Here is a 22,875-nt window from a genome sequence, read left to right as displayed (position 1 = left end):
TATGAATGATGGTTCAATACAAAACATACAGGCTTAACAAATATGAGATGTCAGTTTGAATACAAAATATAGGCTTACATTTACATGAACAACGAAAATACTGGAGTAAGTGTTACAATCAAGGGTAAATATTCAATTGTCATATAAAGAATGCAGAATCTTAGAATTTATACATAAATATTCAAATGAAAACTGGAAACTGTTTTCATAAACACTAAAAAATGTGGGATTATTGACAAGAAATATCATTGCAATCATTTACTATAAAAACAAGTGTATTTGTTTTGTAGCTGAGTCCATACAATGTGTATCTGTGAGAGAGAGAGAGAGAGAGAGAGAGAGAGAGAGAGAGAGAGAGAGAGAGAGAGAGAGACATGCTGAAAGGGGGGTCAGAGGTCTTCTACAGCTAAGACAAACAAAATGAAACAAAGCACTTGAGATGAGAGAGAGAGAGAGAGAGAGAGAGAGAGAGAGAGAGAGAGCACATGCTGAACAGGGGTCAGAGGGCTTAGTGTTACAGGCCATGAAGGGAGATTGCTGTCTTCTGCTGTTAGGTTTCATAACAACAACTGAGGAGGAGGAGGAGGAGGAGGAGGAGGAGGAGGAGGAGGAGGAGGAGGAGGAGGAGGAGGAGGAGGAGGAGGAGGAGGAGGAGGAGGAGGATGCAATAACAAAACAGCCACTCAAGGTGGTGCTTTGCTCCTCCGGATATTCAGTGCAAGAAGAAAGATCCTTCAAGCTACATAATAATGCTTTGAGAGGCGATCTCTCACACGATCCGATATCGGGACTTCAATGAAGTGTTTTCCTCTCTCTCTCTCTCTCTCTCTCTCTCTTACAAAACACGTCATGTACACTTTTCCCTCATCTATAAAGTACATCCACATTTCTTTTTACAAATACTCTGATGTAAACATTCTCTCTCTCTCTCTCTCTCTCGTTATAAATGCAACCTCATGTTCATATCTCTTAAAATAGCCTGCGCCATGTATGTACACTTCTCCCTCAACTGTAAAACTTACACATTCTCTCTCTCTCTCTCTCTCCAATTAAAGCACACACACACATAAACATAGAAACTTGCAAGCAAACATGCAAACGCTAACTAGGCTAAAAATTGAATCAATTCCATTACGTAAACGTTCTTGCTTAAAGGCGAGATGGCATTACACTCGCATGACAACAAAAGGAATCAGAGAGCCAAGGGCTGACTTTCTACTGAAATTCGAACACAAAACATCAGTTACTTCAATAAACCTTTTGTTTACAGTACTGGCTGTTTGAAAGCCCCCTCCCCCCCTTGCTTAAAAGGGATAGATAATAAGTTCTATATTGATTCCGTTTGTATACATAACTGGTACTGTTTTCCGATAATCTATATATTTTACAACAGGTAACTACTGATAATCAATTTTGCCGATAATCTATATCTTTTACAAAAGGTAACTACTGAAAATCAATAAGTAACTATTGTTTTCCGATCATCTACAGATTTTACAAAGGTAACTGAAAATCATCAAGTAACTATTAAATATTAAGTAAAAGCCTGACCAAGATACCTGAGTGTTCAGATCTCAGAGGAAGGCCGCTACTGCACTTATCAAACCGGTCAGTTGCAACTCTCAAAGCTTACTTAGCAGACAACCAATCAAATCATCTAACATACCTATTCTGACACGCTGGCGAGGACTGATTTCTATCAAAATGGTGTAAAATCCTAACAGAGCCTAGAAAGAAGGAACAACCTTCAGAATAAATGGGTATTGATTGATTGAGGGCCAAGTGAACAAAGCATTGGCATTTCATCTCCTCAACAACAACAACAGATGAATAGGTGCATGCAACATTCAAACGTTGCACGCCAACATCACGCTTGCTGCTCCCATAGCGGAGAGAGAGAGAGAGAGAGAGAGAGAGAGAGAGACTAGGTTAAATTTCCTGTCATTTGAGACATAAACTTCTACCGTTCTCTGATGAGGACGAGAGAGTTCGAGATCGAGAGAGAGAGAGAGAGGAGAGGGAGAACAGTTGAGGGAGGATAAAGATTGGAGGGGGAACCTCTTTGGGAACACACAAAATCCCCTCGAAAGAACCCCAATGAAATACTTAATAACACACAAGAATATAAAACGCATCAGAAAGGCATTTCTTCAGAAGTTTGAAACAGCCCCTTCAAACAGCAAAACGGAACCAGCAAGAAAAGACTAAGTCTGGGAAGGAATGGAATGGAATATAAATTTAGGCCAAAGGCCAAGCGCTGGGACCTACGAGGTCATTAGCGCTGAAAAGGGAAATTGACAGCACAGACGTTTGAAAGGTGTAACAGGAGGAAAACCTTGCAGATGCAATCTGAAACAATTGTCAGGAGCGGGTGGATAGCAAGGTGGAAGAAAGAGAATATGAACGGAGGTAGGATAAAAAGGAATGGAAGGGGTTGCTGCAGCTAGGGGCCGAAGGGACGATGCAAAGAACCTTAAACAATAGAGCCTACAGTGCACCACGTGAGGTGTACCCCTACGGGAAGAATCCAGGAAGGAAAATGTCAACAACACGAGTGCCAGTCAGTAGCCTCTTGACACCACCACCAACCACCTTTGCAACACAAGCTCCCCCCTCCCCCACCCCACCCCCAACAACAAAAGCACCCTTACCCCAACAAGTAAACAAACCCTCCCAAAAGTGGTTCCCTTCCCCTACCAGAATCATCTCCCAACCCCACCCCTCCAACCAGGCAGCTTTATCAGCTGGGGGGAAGGTAACACTGCCCACCGAGGATTGAATGCAGTCACGTCACTTGATATTTACCTACGCCTGTAAGTACGTGCATGCATTCTCTCTCTCTCTCTCTCTCTCTCTCTCTCTGTTGGTCCTTAAGTAACATCAAAAACACCAATTAAAGTCACACAATTTGTGCGTCCTATAAGGACACAGTTTCACAAGGACAGGGGGAATACCAATCACATAACATCTACAATTACGTGAAAGCTGGACTTCTTTGTTTACTGTTACAAGGAAGCGCGGCTTCTTTGTTTACAATTGCGTGAACGCTCGACTTCTTTGTTTACAATTACAAGAAAGTTCGACTTCTTCCTGTTTACAATTACAAGCAAGCTCGACGTCTTCCTATTTACGATTTCATGGAATCTCGACGTCTTCCTATTTACGATTTCATGGAATCTCGACTTCTTCCTATTTACGATTTCATGGAATCTCGACTTCTTCTATTTACGATTTCATGGAATCTCGACTTCTTCCTATTTACGATTTCATGGAATCTCGTCTTCTTCTTATTTACAATACGTGAAAGCTCGACTTCTTCCTATAAACAATTACGTGCAAGCTCGACTTCTTCCAATATACAATTACATGAAAGCTCGACTTCTTCCAATATACAATTACACGAAAGCTCGACTTCTTCCAATATACAATTACACGAAAGCTCGACTTCCTTCTATCATAACCATACCTCCTCCCAAAGGGCAATTTCACGAGTTATTTAACAGGCATTACAATGAGACTTAGGACCCTAACGTCAAATGAGACCGATGCCAAATAAACTGATATTTCGCATTAGTTCCCTTCCCTAAAAACTGGCAGACACTGAACGCCAGAACCGAGCAAAAGTAAAAGAGTAACATAGCCAGCAATAATTAACCTCAGAAAGATATTCTAGACGACACAATGCGTATACATCCTTCGACATATGCAGAGAGAGAGAGAGAGAGAGAGAGAACCTAAAACTGGTACACACACCCCAGGATTCCTCAAGTGAAGCCAAAGTAATGTTCACACAGCAAAAGGGGAGGGAGGGTCATGCCTCCTCTTCCAAGGAGACAGACAGACATACAAAGAGAGACAGACACAAAAAGACACATGGGAATGACTCTTCTTCCAAGGAGACAGACAGACAGAGCGACAGACACAAAAAGACAAGGTAATGACTCTTCTTCCAAGGAGACAGATAGACACACACACACACAGACACGCCATTATTCCACAGATGAAAAACAAGGCAAGTTCGACAGTACATTAAAAACGATTTACCAAATAAATCCTTTAAGAATTTCATATAAATAAATAACCACGATGAATACCTTTAAGAATTTCATATAAATAAATAATCACGATGAATAAGTATCTCTTTAATCAATACTTCCCCAAAACGAGCGAATGAATAAGTGATAGAAAGTAAACTCGTGTCAAATCTATATAACGAAAAGCAATATCAATGTAGATTCTGTACCGTGGTCGGAGTTTGGGGACGGGACGTAATGTCCCTGAGGTCCGGACTTGCCGTCTCGACCTTCTCATGCATTACCGTAATTTGTATGTATGTATGTATGTATGTATGTATATATGTATGTATATATATATATATATATATATATATATAAAATCTTTCTCTCTGCTATAAAATGTATGTGTATAACTGAATCACGAAAATACGGAACGTGATGAATATATAAATAAAAATAAAATCCACGAAGGAAGGAAACACTGGAATGCTGCAGAGCCTTTCGACTCTTTCGTCCTTTCCTTAGCGGACTGAAAAAATATAAAAGAAAGTTTACAAAGCCCATATAAATGACAGATGGGGATTATAAAGGAAAAAATGTACCTGGATCAGGGAACTTATAAACTTACTTTTAAAATCTACTAAAAATGTAGTAAAGTCAAAAAGAACCTATAATAAATAAATAAATATATATATATATATATATATATATATATATATATATATATATATAAGGTATATATATATATATATATATATATATATATATATATATATATATATATATAAACTATATATATATATATATATATAAATATATATATATATATATATATATATATATATATATATACATATATACATATACAGAACCAACTAACCTTCACATCAATCATACATATAAGATCTCTTTCAGCTTGATAAGAAGCAAAAGAAACCAAACAAAATGCTAAGTCTACTTACTAGCATTTTACTCTGGTGAAATCTCCTACGTAGCAACTAGACTCTGGTTACACACTCACCTGCTGTAGGGTTAAAAAATAAAAAAAGGATTTATTAGATATGAGCAACAGACTGAATTAATGATCAATATGAATTGATAATATGCAATACACTATACCGTTTTAAGCTGATTACTATTATAGCTGGCTACTCGGTCACATTACGTTAAATTCAAGAACTCTTTAAGAACTGGATTCCTGAGATATTTTAAGAACTGAATTTCTGAGACATTTTAAGAACTGGATTTCTGAGTCACTTTAAGAACTGGATTTCCGAGACATTTTAAGAACTGGATTTCTGAGACATTTTAAGAGATGAATTTCAGAGACATTTTTAGAACTGAATGTCTGAGATATTTTAAGAAATGAATTTGAGACATTTTAAGAACTGGATTTCTGAGAAATTTTAAGAATTGAATTTCTGAGACATTTTAAGAACTGAATTTCCGAGACATTTTTAAGAACTGAATTTCTGGGACATTTTAAGAACTGAATTTCTGAGACATTTTAAGAACTGAATTTCTGAGACATTTTAAGAACTGAATTTCTGAGACATTTTTAAGAACTGAATTTCTGAGACATTTTAAAGACTGAATTTCTGAGGAATATCTGTGAAGAGCACCAAGCTCTAAAACATAATTTTTCACTTAAGTGGCAAAAAGTTGAACATAAATTTTGATATAATAAAAACTAGTTCTCCATGACAAAGGGAGGTATCTGAACAGTGACTCAATTCTAATATGTTGGTAACACCAAAATACCGGTTCAGAGGCATTATCTGGGAAGAGCAACAACTCTTAAAATATTAAGATATTTATGACTAAAATGGCTAAAAACTCAAATAAAAACGTCACAATAAAAACTAGTCCTCCATTACAAAGGGATGTGACTGAACAATGCCTCAATTCTAATATGTTGGCAACACCAAAATACTGGTCAAAACTCAAAAGAATATCTTTGGGTTGTACCCTAATCATGACTGACTTGCTCTTTCATTTTCTGACCTTTAAAAAACGACTGACTGTTAACAAAGAACAAATGTATATGTAATTGCAATCTACGACAATTTATTCATGCACAGCAATCACTCTTGATGAGTGAGGCTCAAAGAAAAAAGTATATACAGTTCGTTCTTTCACGACAGAGGATTCACACTGCATAAAAAAAACAACAACATATATCAGATAAGTTACAAGAGATCCAATAACATTCCTTTCCCCTGATAAAAGTCATACGAAGCCTCTCCGATGCTGTTTACACGACAGACGACCTTGAACTAAATTGGTGGCAAGACTAAGCAAGGTCTCTTTCTGGTGTGGTTGACGCGCCTGTCACCATGCATGTGTGTGTGTGTGTGTGTGTGTGTGTATATATATATATATATATATATATATATATATATATATATATATATATATATATATATATATATATATATATATATATATATATTATACACTATAGCAGAGGAAGAAAGTGAAACCTTTAAGAGCACATATAAACAAAAATTATGTACATATATTACAACAAAAGGTTCTTGAGTCCTCCTTATAAAAGTTTTACTCCAAGTTAGGTTAAGTGTGTCTTTGGTCGATACGGATTATTTTTTGTTGTGGACAACTGACAAATAGTTTTACACCATCTTTTTATACTTTATTTGCATACTATACTTTATTTATAAGAACTTAGAGCCAATTACAAGTACTTTGTTACACTTTATTAATAAGAACTTACACCCAATCACATTTCAACCAATTTCAGGTATACATTCTGAATCGAAATTCTAAAACATACATTCTTGTTTAATCGAGCCAATTCTCCAAAAGCATATTAAATTTTTTACCTAATCCCCCCTAATAACTGACACCCCTCTGGGAAAGTAGGCTATGAAATAAAACTTGCGTACTGAATAGCTGACCTACGACCAGAAGTGAAGACTGCACTCGTTAAAAAAGCGAACTGTACTCGCCTGAGAGCAAATGTACTCGGGTAATATTGGCTTGGACTGACTGACCTGCAGACTGAGCAAAAACTGTTGCAGGAAACCGGGAATCGTTCTCAGATATCAACAATAACTTTTGAATGAATTAGAAAAATATTGTTCTTACATAAACAATGAAGGTTTACCTGAATAAGCGAGGTTAGAAAACAGTGCTTGTAACTGATACTACTCCATTAAGAAACTACATTATTGTGCAGATTTTTTATTTTCTATCAAACTTAATAGGAAGGGATGCTCTCCCAAAATGCATTTTGCATAAACAATTACAATGACTTCCAAAACTAGCGACTGATAAGGCAGCAGTCAGTAAATATGCCATCAAAATAAAACCAGATTTTCATTAAAAACTTTATGAAAATTATTGCCATTAATGTCATCCTAGTTACCTACGCTACTAGCCTTCACTTAAAAACTGAAAGCTACTAAGTCTGCATTTAATGAAGCTGGTTTCATGTTACGACTGATAAATTACTCAACTTGATCACTTAAATTCCTAAACAAGTCACATCAAGCACTTTCATCATGGAGCCAAATCTTAATGAGAAAGCACCAACTAAGCAAAACGCCTCAAAGTTATCCCGGTATAATAATATACTTCAGTAAAATAGCAGCAACTCCATCTTTACAACCCTACTTTACTCGAAAGGCAATGTCCAACATTGCGTACATAAAAATGAGAATCAACACTTATTCTTTTAAATTCATGTCATTGAGAAGCAACACATACACACACACACACACCACCTGACCAAAATACCACATCTGATCAAGGTCTCGTTTGTCAGTGTCACAAATAATGACTGTCCAATTAAGGAATTAACGTCAAACAAGAGACAACAAGACACCATTCAGGATATACGATACTTAATACATGTATCCATATTAATTAGTGACCTTTACATGTCAAGAAACTGTAATATTTTGCCAATTAAAAAGATCCTATATCTGCTACACTAAATGGCGTTCTGCAGCCCACATGGCCCTGACAAAAGTATTACTGTATATTATCCTTGATACATTTATCCTAGAAAATATAGAAAATGTGCACATTATTTTATTTTAAATACAGCAATGCTAGTCAAAGGAGATTCTTAAAACAGATAAATCTAACACTTATATTTCCATTTTGGATAAAACTCTTGAAATCGTGGGAGAACTTTTAACATCGTGGAAGCCTCTAAGAAAACAAACATATGCAGTCTAGACATTCAACACAAACGCAGTTACGCCAAGCAAACAATCCCTTTGTATGCTAGTCAACCAATTCAGGTGCATACATATCCCTGAACAAGGCAAACATACTGAATGCTGTATTTATAAATGTATGCACCTCTAACTCTTCATTCAAACTGATGAGTATGTATCACGTCAATATTAAGTGTAAAGAATATATGAAAAATTATAACTAACAAAACTTCTTCCAACAACAGATTACAGTACAAATATTCAGAACCAATAGTCCACTCTTTCAACTTCATGATGCACAAATGAAACTAAGAATCAACATAATCCTCTCAAGTCTGCAGAAAGGTCTTCATCAATTGCATAACTCGAGGTGGACTTCTCCATGTCAAAACCTACAGAGTTTAGTACAACCCACAGCACTCTCATATAAGACCTGTCTCTGACTAACTACTGCATCTATAACAAAAGTTACAGGAGAGTGAAAGCAACTGGTTGAAATGCCCTCTAAGAATCATGTCACCTTTATTACCTGTCATGCCACTATTTATATTTTATAAACAAATCAGCTACGGGACACAGCCGCATCCATGACTTATAAATATGCTACCTGCATATCACTGGAAAGTAGTAGTGAATCTCAAATGCTATTCTAATCTATTTTATTAATATCTAACATTGATATACCTGCCCTAGAAAAATCTGTCAAATCAAGGAACTGATCCTCCCAAAACATAAGGGACCTAAGCCAAACATCTCTCCAGGTTGCAATGCTGACCTCTGGAGAAGATGCAACGCATGACAACCCTCCCAAAACATGAGGCCTAAAACAATCTTCCACAATGCAACGCTGACCCCTTTCGAGAAGATGCAACACATTGAGACATTACCTCGGGAATAGACCTCAATCTTTTATGCTGTCCTTCACTGACAAGAAGGATTTAGGACCATCTGGCAGAACAGAAGGGGACACTGATGCTGATGTCCGCATGATTAAAAATTTCACATAATTACTTTTTTTTACATACAGTAAAATATGCCCGAAGCTTCTGCATAGGTCCAGTTACTTACTAACCCTGATGTATATACAGTATCCCAGTTAAATAAATCCATACCTTCACCTTGGATAACTGTCGTATTGATTCTGACGGTTCCCCTAAGTTAGACAACGAAATATGGCTAATTATCTGGTGAGGACAAAGCTTCAAGAAAATGAAATATTGATCACTTTCCTCCACGACCTTCAACTTCCTCCTAAAATTACACCCTGCCAAAAAAAGGATGTCAATTCATCTCATCATCCTCAGCTAACTTTCACACCCCTCTTCATAGCCCTTACTATTCAAAGTTATAAGTTTTTTGATCGCCTAGCTTTAAACATGCTGGTACTGTAATGCCATTAAAGCTATGATACAGTAATACCAGTACTTTTTCAGACAGTTAAAAAACTTGCAATCACCATCCATCAAACTCTCAGTAAAATTATACATTATATAATATTTGCCAGCCACTTCCATCCCTAAAAGTTACTGTGCTTCTAAATAAAAAGGGGTTAGAAATAAATCATAGGATACACAACTCATGTCAGACATGGGAAGCAAATATTAATATTCTTCATTTACCAAAACAGTATCTAAAATGGACAGCAGCTGCACTCTTTCATCTAATGGGTATGCTATGATCATTTTAATAACCCTACCATCAATTCTACTCCCAGCATCTTGATGGATCATAGACCAAATTTTGTATCTGACGACAACTCCCTAAACAAAGGTCTTGATGCAATATGAGAATCTGACAATTTAAGACCTTTAAATTGAATAAAATAGGAACCAAAACCCTACCCAAAGCTATGTATAACTCCATCAAAATGTCCCACTAACACACACAAAATAAATCAACATCACCTCTTACAATTTTCAACAAGACTACAGGTAACTGCTCAAGCTTAAAAGAGGATCAAATCAAACCTAATCTCGTTCGAAAGTGAAGGGACCTCCACAATATCATGACGATTCCAAGAACTTTCTTAGAGGAATTCTATAGTTCACAAGAAAAATTCAGGTAATTTCCTTATCTTTTGCTACAAAATTTCACTATAAAAACACTTAGTATATAGAGCTTTTGTCAGGTCACTAAAGATATAAATGCTTATTTACAATGCATAACACAATAATAAATTACAACGCTTTTACAGCAACCAAATGAAGTTTTAGAAAATAAAATCAGTTTATAAATAAATGCACTAAAATTAGCATAGACATTTTAACAGCATTATAAAATTTCTTTTTGTTCCATAAACAACTGCACCATGCAATACATATAATATTTTCAGTAAACACCAAAATCTAAAAGCTATGTTACAGCATCTACCAACACTGGAACAATAATATAAAGTATACTACACTATTAAAAATGTAAAAAATCTCAATTTACACATTTTAGAGGGTTTTAACTGTAAAAAGAATTCCAAAGATAAGATCAGTTCTATAAGAACGGTGTCAAACCAGCAAAATGTTTCTGGCTGCACAAACATTTTAGCAACTACCTGAAAATTAAACATTACATAATATGCTACAGTACATATACATAATTTACAAAAAAAACAAAAAATACTTAAAGCCTTTTCTATAAAAAGTGCAAAAGTGCTTTTGTAACAAACTTAGACAAAAGAAAAGATAATGGTCCATGCATTCTTTAAAAAGCATCATTATTACAGCTTTAAAATCAAATATTCAGCCTCAGAATATTACCTAAATACCTACAACACTTACCTGAGACTGTAAGGCCTGTGAAAGACAAATATCAAAAAATTATTCAAGTGAATTTAAGAAGAATTACTTTGAAATTACAACATTTCATAAGATGATGGCACACTTGAAACAGGTATTAGATGCCTCAAACTGGAAATGTTAATAAGAACTTACACTAAACACATTAGTCCAGTACTGAGTGGCTCACCATTCCATCATTAGTGGCAATAATAATGTAAAAAACTTCTTACAGATACTATAATATTGTATACTCAAATTTATAGGCTCTTTAAAATACTGTATACCCTCTTGTGAACAGAATGGTCAGATGACAGTAGCCTAGTATTAATAAGATACATTGTATCAACAGTAATTCGATACTAGCTACAAATAATTCCACAGTGAATGGTGTTTCGAGACATTACTGCATTCTCTTCTGAAGCAACAAGGTTCAATAGCCATAACAACAACAAACTCCAGTCCTCAATTTTATAGCACGGGGAATAAAAAAATAATACTCTGGTATTTACCAAAGTGACAAGGTGGCACCTTCACAATGATATGAAGGTTGTCAAAAACTCACCAATAAAAGGAAAATTTTGTCTACAAGAGAAGGGTTCTATGGTGGTACTGACACCAATAGATTGAGGTAAATAAACAATCTGAAGCATTAAAAAGTACCATTTCAGTACACAAGAAAAGCATAGCAATGAAGAGTACAAGTACTGCACAGTATTTTGCTTTCTGACTGCATCAGATGATATGCTTTTCAACCGTGGAGTCAAAAATCTACAGAATACTGTTCTTTCAAATGATCATTAATCACTTACAGAATAAAAGCCACAATACGAGGCTGACCAATTACCTAAGCCTTCAACTTAAGTGCCAGGCCTCATATCCCAATCAAAAGATTAAATCACAAATATGGTCTGGTCTGTTAATAGCAGCTACTTTACTCTGCATCAGAGCTGAAGGAACAACTCCCATTATGTGGCATCATCTGAAATCGGTACCATTTTGTTCTGTAAGGCCATTAATCCTAATACTACTGTATAGACAGCAAAATTATTTAAGCGCTACCCTGTTGGACACCAGGCATAAGAGGTCTGTGCTCGACAGAAATGTCAACAATGTTTGCAGCCTGTGACTCTCACTTGGTCAAGGTGCTGCAATGAAGTAAAACTTACTCTGGAGCTTAAGGTAGACCATTCAAAGTAAATGGTAAACAGACTTAAAGTAATATTAAAACCGGTCTCCAAATTCTGAGCTATTATCTATTAACAAGGATGTCTTAAAAAAAAAAAACTGTATGACATATAGAAGTCATGTATTGTGAAGGGAAGAGATACTCTTACAGCTTTATACAAGTAGGATGTAAATTGGTTTGTAGAAAGTGAAACCTTCTGGGACAGACCCACTATTGCTTAATTTCAAGTAAATTGTTAATATGCTTTAAATTAAGAGTTTATCATATAAAATAATTTAATGTGGTGGAATCACATTTCATATAGCTTTGTAATTTTAAGTTACAGCTGGCTAAAGACTGTGCCATGCACTACATGATAACTGTCAGGAAAATGTAGAAGGCTAAATTGGGAATGAACGATATCATATACAGGAAAGAATACATTACTACTATTTTGGGAACGAACAAGTCGTTACAAATTTTGTATTATCTGATTAAATTTCTTCATCAGAAGATAAGAGCATGAATTTTTAACATGTCAGAGCCGCACCAACACCTATTATCTCAAAGCTGGTCTGAAATTGGAACCAAACAATTTTCTTAATAGTACTGTAGTCGAAGATGGGGAATGAAATTATTCAATAATGAAGCCCATACTTAAAGAGAGTAATCATGTCCCAAAAATACCCAAAACTGGCCTCAATCATGGCAAGAAAAAAGTAAAAATGACATGTTTCTGGCCTCAATCATGGCAAGAAAAAGGTTAAAATTACATCCAGTAAATTAAAACAGTAATTTATCAACCGGAAATATGCAAATCACAATCAGGAGTCCACAGCAGACATATATACCACGCTTTCGCTAAGAGCTATTCCATGTACTCTGCCCAGAAGTCTGCAAAATGAAAGAAAGAAAAAGTCTATTGGGACCATGAGCTCATGCCAAATAATCTCTTATGGATAAGACACACTAAGAGAAAATCAGAACCTTTTTTTTTTTAGAAGCAGGTATTAAAGGCAAATGTTATGTTCTTTCTATTTCCTCATACTTTTTGATCACCTTTTCCTTTGAGTTCTCTCTTTCTCTCTCCAGGCTGATTCCCCTTTGGAGTCCCTTTGAATTAGTCTCTTGACTGTTCACAAGGGTTTTCAGCAGAAGATTCACAGAGGGAAAGAAAGAAAATAAGATGTTTTGGAAAACTGGTTCAACAGGAAGTCTTCGAATGATGGCCTAAAATTTTAAGTCACAATTACTCATAAGTGCTGAGATGTTTAAAATCAAGTTACAATGTAAAACTAGTCATGTGCAGGAGCACTGTACGAAATGAGCTAATCAGTCTTAGTTTTACTGGACTTTAGTCTTACATCTCAACAGATTATACCAGATATGTCTTATATCTGTTGCTGTCAGTAGTCAAATAGAAAAATGCTGTACCTTGGTTACAGTCATACGGAAAAATAATGAGATAGAATTAACGAGACGTAAATTTAACAGTATTTACAGCAAAAAATGCTGGTAATACTAGTATTTATAAGAGGATAATTGAAGGATTCCCATGCAAGTGAAAGGTCAACCTGAATGAGCTGTACACCAAACAGCAAAACAAATTTCCTCCAAATTGACTCATTAATTGGATGAGGAAAGTGAAAAACTTGCCGGGTACAAAAGCCAATTTAAGTTGGGTGGACACATCCTTATAAAAACCACTAAGATTCTTCATTGGGAGGTGGGTAGAGCTCTCAGCTAGCACGCTGTTGGCCCAGCGTTCGACTCTCCGACCGGCCAATGAAGAATTAGAGGAATTTATTTCTGGTGATAGAAATTCGTTTCTCGTCATAATGTGGCTCGGATCCCACAGTAAGCTGTGGGTCCTGTTGCTAGGTAACCAGTTGGTTCTTAGCCACGTGAAATAAATCTAATCCTTCGGGCCAGCCCTAGGAGAGCTGTTAATCAGCTCAGTGGTCTGGTTAAACTAAGATATACTTAAATTAAAAACAGACATTTAGAATAAATGTGTGATGGTCCAAGAAAAGTAAGAAGTCAACTGTATCCTTAGCTATGAGATTCAAACACACAATGAGATCGGAAGGCCACAATGCAGCTTGAGTCCATGGCTTACATGATCACTGAACAACGTAAGGTGGCAACAAATATCAATCGGCCACCAAAAACAGCAGCAGATACTGTAATACCAAATCATTAAGAGCAGAAAATTTCTAAACCAATGGAATCGAGAAACACCACCAAACTATCATGGCCTTTTATTCTACAAGCTACAAGAAACAATTTCAACCACGTCCGCTCCTCAATACTGTTCACAAAAAAGAATACAGCGTCCTAAAGCCTGTATTTTACTTCGTTTTGAGATCCTATTTTTTCATAAAGTTACCTAGTGTAAAACAAGTTATAACAACTAATGATCATATGTACCCACAGATAGCTTAATTCATAAGGTTTTTGTATGCATGTTATTTAGTGTAATTTATAAAGTACTGTACCCACAGATAGCTTAATTCATAAGGTTTTTGTATGCATGTTACTTAGTGTAATTTATAAAGTACTATCACATTTTCTGGATACAACAGTCCCACTTTCTGGATACAACAGTTCCATTCTTCTTTTTTGCACCACTAATTCACTGAGACATTTCACTAATTCAAGGGAATGAACACTGTTCAATTTACTCAACAAAAGCCAACAACAGATTTCAATCTTCATCATGAACCAAATGATAGACAAAAATACTTATGTACTGTGAAAATACAAACACACAACTCCACAACAACAACTATATCAAAGGGAAAAATTAAAAGCACAGGAAACTGTGGTGCAAACTTTGATAGCACTGTAAAAAAATGATGGGGTTGTAAAAAAAAAAAAAAAAAAAAAAAAAAAAAAAAAATCCCTTATGTCTCATTTCCTGCGAAATACCAATATGGATTAAACACACAGCAGTAAAGCAAACATGTCACTCGTTAATCAAATCAATTAACCTGGGGTTATCACAGCAAGGCAGTTTTATCCACTGTCGTTCACCGTGTACAGCTGATTTCACTTACCCCTCCTTCCTATGGCTTCACTGTAATATTTGGTTTACAGTCCCATGACTTTGAAATGTCATCGGTACTCAACTTGACATTGTGAGCCCCTCCTGTAACCGACCTGGTCAATTATTGTTGATTTGAACCATACACACATTTACTTTGGGTCTTCCCTTTACCAGGCCAGGCATCTAATGAGTTACCTCCAGCTTCTTCTATCTCTAGCATTTTCTGCCTGAATTCTTTGTTGGTCCAAGTCCTTGTCTATGTACACCTTTTCTCCACTAAACTAATCTTACTAAAAGAATACAGAAAACAGTTTATATTCATAAGTGCCATCTGAAGACATTTCCCTCACTAACTTGCCCACTTTTAATAATTCAAAACTTGTTTCACGCAAGTGCAGTTCAACGATACATGGAGCTGAATAGCTAAAACACCAAAACACCCACTGACTACTAAATTCTAAATCAAACTTGATCCACTGGTGCATTAATAACCTCCAGGTCACGCTTCCCCAAAATATGAAGACTTACGTCACTGTTAACGTATTTGGATGCTGTCCTACTCCATGTTACCCATTGAGAAATTTCCTAAAAACCTAAAGAAATTAAGAAATTCTATTGTTCTGAGACTCAATGTAATTTAATTTTCGCAATCATGAAGTCAGGGCTCAGGATAATCCATAACCATGAGTTCTAAGGAGATCACAAATCAGTTCCCAGCGAAGGATTGGGAAATAAAATGCACATATGTAATCAAACTTGAGAATCAAGCGTGCTAATGACTCCCACAATGGGGATGGGTAACACATCCTTTTCCATCTACAAAGTCAACAGCCATCAGAATCACCTATCAAAATTGCTGACATAAATAGAGTGAGCAAAACCTTCAAGCAAAACATGAACGTTGTCTGTTCTTGAGTGCCAAAAAAATGAGACAACACGTTTAGCATTATTTGGGCGACTATGGCATTAATCTCAAGTCTTTAATCATAAAACAACAAACTTCTAACTATTTTTACAACAGGTACAATGAACTAGTTTTATGGGATCACCTCTAATTTCACCCATAAAAGTTATTAAAACTTCAATACAGTACTTTGTTTCATAAATAGAACTAAAATCTAAAATTAACATGTGCCACCTTTGTGGTAACAAAAAAGATTGATGTATTAAGAATTATTTTGATGTTAAAAGCAATGAATGAAACAATTCTTCAAAGAGGATGCCATCACATGCTAACTCAAAACTTTTTCATTGCCTCTCAAATCCATTTTGAAAACAAAAACTGCCATTTCCTTGTTCATACTGACTTTGGTAGCATACTGTACTAAAGTGATACACCTCACTATGTGTTTGACTTACTGAAGAAACAATTTTTGAATGTCAAGCACTTTTCCTTAAAGATTCATCTCCATTTCCTAACTACAATGGCATGAAAGTAACCTCCAGGCTGTAAACAAGTCAATAACCCATAAACGTGACAGAGATGACATTCCGTGAGAGCCAATATCTAACAAAACATTCTCAACAGATATAGATTTAAGAGTGTCATAACTTCTGGAAATCAATACCTCAATTAACATTTTTCACTGACATGACAACAGGCAAGTTTAAGTGAGGAGCAAATTCGTTCCTGCTTTCTACTGGTGTTGCCCGAATTCAGGTCTATAAGTTTTATTTTCTATTCCCTCCTATCAATCTATTCATCACCTGATCTCCCTTTGAAGCCCTCTTGGGTCTATAGTCTGTTGACTATCCATAAGGGCTTTCAACTGAAGACTTGAATAAAGATACCACAACAAATAATGACGAAAAATGCTTTGTGTTTAAAATAAAACAAATACTTCTGACCCTAGCAGCAATATAAGCCTGTGTAAACAACTTATCCAAAACTATTTTTTCTGCTTAAAAAACAATGGCCATACTTCTATTAACTGTCAACACTTGTAGTAAAACTGACAAGTTTTCACAAAAGATGCAGAGTTGCTTCAGGGGCTAGGATGGCAAACTTACTCATTTATAAGCTTCTATGACTAATCCTTAAGCAAGGGCCAATCACTCCCTACACAACTAACGAACTAAGTTTTCAGTTAGCCTACAAAAGACGTTAAAAAACTAAGAGCCAGTCTGTGAATGTTTTTATATTTACGTTCATTAATGAGCAATTTTTTCCACAAAAATGGGATTTTTGAGAAAAACATAATTTATCTTGTTCGTCAGGCAGTGTCTTTTGTCTGCCACAATCACAGCTCTTTTATATCTTGCTCTCCAGTCCCAGCAGTTTTTAAATGACCATCGTCGTTTTCTTATTGAATAACTCCCAAGTTTAACAAGAAAATTCTTGTGGAAAAGCTTGCTAACACGTTTATTTTTCAATGTCACATTCCTACATGTAATTGCACATATAGTGTTTAATTTCCTCAAACCTGTATACTGTGCAAACCTTAATTTATCTTAGTTTACTATTTTCTTCTTTATTCACAAGGGTATTTCATTTTGCAAGTTAATAACCTATGAAGTGCTTAAAACAATAATGATACTCAGAGTCAAAACCTGAATGACCCTAAACTAATTAATTAGCCTATATACCTAACAAACCACTCAACGATGAGATTCAAAATGAACTCCAAAATTTTCTACAATGATGTAACCCAGACTATGCAATGTATAACAAAAAATCAAATCATTGGTCTTACACTAAAACAAGCTGACAGCATTATGGGCCAGGACCATTGAAACAAGCTGGAGCCATGCTAATAAAACCTAGCCCAGAATATATAATGTCTCCAAAACACCTCGTTCTTTTTCAGTCACGTCTTCAACATCACCAATAAGGCTTTTGGCTAATGCCTGTGTAGAATAGGGTAAAACATTCTTCAATGATAGATCAAATAATACAGTACGTAAAACTAGGCATGCCAGCTACTGATTTATCAATTCAACAGTAAGTGGAAAGGAGGAAGCAGCACAAAGATACCTTTTATTCATATAAAAATATTTTTGGACTAAACAATGTAGAAAATGGCATATACAATGCAGTATAGGTGAGACAATCAGACAAATTTGTGAGAGTAATGAGAAATTTAACCATCTTTTGTTAATGTTTTATGTTCATTCCTGAGGGCCTGGTACTAAACATAGTGGAAGCTCCACAGGATGCCATGTTAAGTATCAGCCCCTTAGGGATGAAAGTGAAGATAAACAAAAGACATTAAATTTCTCATCGTCTCGGTCTGATTCCTCAAATCTCCTCACCTGTGCTGCATTATAGGCCTATGCACCCTTTCCTATACTCTTCTATCAAAAGATTACATTAACAAACAATATCTTTGTGCAGCCATTGCCTTTACATTTACCTAATTCAACTTATAGACTATCAACACGTCACCTTGGGGCTAGACCTTCTCATTATTAACCCTGTACACCTGAACCGCCATTACTGCTTTCTTGTAGCCTAACAATAGCCTAAGCTACAACTCAAGTGCTGTGACAATGAAATTCTCAAATTCTAACTGGGATATTTTTTAATGAGGGGCTAATACCCTGCCCCCTAAAGGGTAACACAATGCTAATTTCTCCGCTGGACTCTGCGTAGGCTGTATTATGTTGTCAATGATGACATAGGAAGGCTAGCCTAACCTAAACCTGCATAGGTTAGCCTTGCGATACATTTGCTTCTAAATCACCAAAATACTTATGTCCTAAAACGTTAGGCATACCTACGCCAGGAGAATCACCAGCCTAACCTGCTGTCACTAAGCACTAGCCTAACAAAAGATTTAACCAAATCATGCCAGTCCTATGCATGACTAACATGACCTTGCCTAACATGACTAGCCTATATGTGACTCTTACGACTGAGAGCATAGGATATAGCCTAACAAACCAACCTAACGTACAAAATCGTAACTGTAAACAGAACAACCCAGGAAGTCTATGGCAATCCCGCCTAACCTAGGAAATCCCAACAAGCCAGGCTTTCCTAAAAAGTCTATAACAAGCCAGCCTAACCTAGAAAGTCTGAAACAAACCAGCCTAACCTATAAAATCGTGATTGTAAACAGCCTAACCCAGGAAGTCTATGACAATCCTGCCTAACCTAGGAAATCCTAACAAGCCAGGCCTTCCTAAAAAGTCTATAACAAGCCAGCCTGACCTAGGAAGTCTACAACAAACTAGCCTGACCTACGAAGTCTATAACAAACTAGCCTGACCTAGGAAGTCTATAACAAGCCAGCCTAACCTAGGAAGTCTATAACAAGCCAGCCTAACTTAAAAATCCAACATTCCAGGCCTAACTAGGAAAGTCCCTAACAAGCCAGGGCCTGACTAGAAAGTCTATAACAAGCCAGCCTGACCTGGAAGTCTACAACAAACTAGCCTGACCTACGAAATCTGATTGTAAACAGCCTGACCTGGGAAGTCTATAGTCCTAACCTAGGAAATCCTAACATGCCAGGCCTTCCTAGGAAGTCTATAACAAACTAGCCTGACCTAGGAAGTCTATAACAAACTAGCCTGACCTAGACCTAACAAACTGGCCTGACTAGAGGAAGTCATTCCAGCCTAACCTAGAATCTTATAACAAGCCAGCTAACCTACAAAGCTCATAACAATCGAGCCTGACTAGAAATCCAAACAAGCCAGACCTAGAAGTCTATAATCCAGCCTGACCTAGGAAGTCTACAACAAACTAGCCTGACCTAGGAAGTCTATAACAAGCCAGCCTAACCTAGGAAGTCTATAACAAGCCAGCCTAACCTACAAAACCGCAACAATCCCGCCTAACCTAGGAAATCCTAACATGCCAGGCCTTCCTAGAAAGTCTATAACAAGCCAGCCTGACCTAGAAGTCTAGCCTGAAACCTGGGAAGACTATAACAAGCCAGCCTAACCTACGAAACTGCGACAATCCCGCCTAACCTAGGAAATCCTAACATGCCAGGCCTTCCCAGGAAGTCTATAACAAACCAGCCAAACCTAGGAAGTCTGAAACAAACCAACCTAACCTAAAAAGTCTATAACAAGCCAGCCTAACCTAAAAAAAAGCCTAACCATAAACCAGCCTAACCCAAGCCCATCCTACGAAACAAAAGGACCACCATCAATACAGAGGAAATAAAAAAAAAACGCATCGCAAATTTACGTTAAGGAAAATGGGAATAAGAGGCTAAAGAGTACCGTGAGGCTATTAGTTCCCGGGTAATGCCCCCTGATAGATAGGAAGAAAGACAGGAAGATAGACAGGAAGACCAAGATACGTTATCAGCGTCGTCCCCAGAGACAAATTGGGCGTGAAAATGGATTCCGCACCAGGGGCGAAAACTGTTTTATCCGCTTCTTCCGTTTCCCGGGGACTGAAACGTCCCTCCCGTATTAAAAAGAACTGAAATAACGTCATACAAAATTACATAACGGGACCGTACGCAGCATTCGCCGACGAAAATAACAATAACTGGCACCTCGGAAGGGCGAATTATCGAGGGAATGAAACAGGGTTCATTTTGATCCTCCGATTTGGATTTTAACGTCAGAACGGAAATTAGAGGATAAATCCCCCCCTAGGGAAAATCAAGCCAAATTCAGGGCCGAGAAGCCCTTAGGAAAGGGTGGCACCTCGAAAACACGAACCGTTCATAAAAATTTGCGGAAAAAGGTTTATTTTTTCGGTGTCAACGTCAGGAGTAGGAAGAGTCGGGTCCTCCTCCTTCTTCCTACTGCAAAAGGCCTCCTTATTTGACTCACCGTGTCGTTGAATGCCATGGCTGAGGCTGCTGCTGCTACCTGCTGGCGGTGGTGGTGGTGGGCGTCCTTAAGGTCATCCAGGAGAAGGGGCGGCCGCTGTCGTCACCTGATTTTGACACTTCGGGGGGGATCTTCCTTCGACGGACGGCCAATGACCAATACCAACAACAGGTCGAAAAAAACTAAAACACCGCTGTTTTGACGCCTCTTTCGCTCACTCGGCTGTCATGCAACGACTCTCGCCGACTTAAAACGAATACTTCGGACACTCTGCTCAACCGCTGCACGGTCGCGACCCTTAGGACATATCCCGTGGACAGAGAATGGCGTCGCACAAGCGTTTAATCCATCTGTTTCTCACTGACTGCCTCCGCCATATTGGATAGGGCTCTCTCAGGACTGACTGCGCGGAGGGATACCGTTCGGCCAAGGCAGTTAGTCCCATTTCCCTCAATAAATCCTCATTTCCCGCCATCAGCGCCAATTCCAAAGCACGATCAGTCAATAATATAACTCAATATGCAAAAATCAGTCATATAAAACGTGCTACGTCGGATGTTATCGACGCAATGACGAAAAAAGATCGAGCAGGTGGACTGTGGAGGGAAGTTTAAAGGGAGCGATGGCTGGTCATTTTTGTTTTTGTGGGAAATACTACGACTCGCAAGCCGTTGCACCGCCAGTTCCATCGCACGATCAATCAATAATAACACCAAACATACAAAAATCAATCATAAAATACGTAGTAATATGTCTGTTATCAACATACGAGCGAAAAAAGATCGAGCAGGTGGGCTGGGGAGGGAAGTTCAAAGGGAGGGATGGCTGGTCATTTTTGTTTTTGTGGGACATACTACGACTCGCAAGCCGTTGCACCGCCAACTCTATCGCCCGAACAATCAATAATAAAACCAAACATATAAAAATCAATCAAAAATACATAGTAATATGTCTGTTATCGACAGGCGAGCGAAAAACGAGCGAGCAGGTGGGCTGGGGAGGGAAGTTCAAAGGGAGGGATGGCTGGCCATTTTTGTTTGTGTGGGAAATACTACGACTCGCAAACCGTTATTTACTATCGTATGCCGTGCCCAGGACCCTGGCTGTGCCCACAATGACTTCTGAGACGTTCACTTAAAGGTTACAAGGTCACACGCCTTTTAATACACTCGCGGAGGAGAAAAACCTCTGAAAAGTAATCAACAGATACCTCTCAAACGTCAGCATCAGTAACTGATAAATAATCAGTAACGCCGTGATAATTAAACATCACTAATGATCAGAATATAATCATCACAAATGATTAGAATTGGATAATCATTCAAGAAGCTAATCATGCGAAAAATGACAGCTTATGGACAGTAAGAACTTAATGTTTATCGATGAATTTCCAACTGGAATGGGGAAATGGATATTATGTAATATCTGTCCAGATCTTGTGAATGTAAACGGACCACAAAACTTACTCTCTCTCGCTCTCAATTAAGAACGTGGAAAGCACAAGTTTAACGGCAGAACATAATAAACAAAGCAATGATGCATTATATATAAGAACACACACAAGTAAAAGCAAATAATTATAGTAAGTGATATCTATAGGATATTTATATGAAATATTTATATTTATAAGATATTTATAATTAAGTATGCACACGTTATTTGTGTATATATATGTGTGTGTAGGTAAATGAGGTATTAATATTTATAGGATATTTATAATCTTGTATGTAGGCGTTTATATATATATATATATATATATATACATAATAATAATAATAATATGCCTATCATCAAAGCCATAAATACAATTAATTTTTACAATATTAAAAAGTATGCTAAAATAAGCTAATAATGATAAGAAATATAGTTTCGTAATATAACAGTCGTTAAGCTAAAAGTAAAATAAAAACTACAAGGCGGTTTTAATTATGCTAAAACTAAGTGA

At 36.9% G+C, this 22,875-nt stretch overlaps 1 protein-coding gene across 3 annotated transcripts in view; it reads right to left on the bottom strand.

The window, feature by feature from the left end:
• The window catches only part of GckIII (Germinal centre kinase III), a 185,842-nt gene extending 164,526 nt beyond the window's left edge, over positions 1 to 21,316 (bottom strand). The window contains exons 1-2 of one of the 3 annotated variants that reach the window (XM_067096473.1): positions 20,931 to 21,098; positions 10,975 to 10,989 (exon numbers count right to left, since the gene is read on the bottom strand). In XM_067096473.1, coding sequence (XP_066952574.1) covers positions 10,975 to 10,989; positions 20,931 to 20,948 — 33 coding nt within the window. In that variant the 5' untranslated portion in view covers positions 20,949 to 21,098. Of the gene's footprint in view, positions 1 to 10,974; positions 10,990 to 20,930 lie in introns of all 3 variants that reach the window. The other 2 variants (XM_067096476.1, XM_067096474.1) reach the window with 2 other exon arrangements.
• Positions 21,317 to 22,875: the final 1,559 nt, after the last annotated feature.

The sequence above is a fragment of the Macrobrachium rosenbergii genome, chromosome 53, assembly GCF_040412425.1.
Source record: "Macrobrachium rosenbergii isolate ZJJX-2024 chromosome 53, ASM4041242v1, whole genome shotgun sequence".
In the NCBI taxonomy this organism is placed as follows: domain Eukaryota; kingdom Metazoa; phylum Arthropoda; class Malacostraca; order Decapoda; family Palaemonidae; genus Macrobrachium; species Macrobrachium rosenbergii.
The sequence above is the reverse complement of the archived record's forward strand: the minus strand, read 5'-3'. Positions and strand labels throughout refer to the sequence as shown.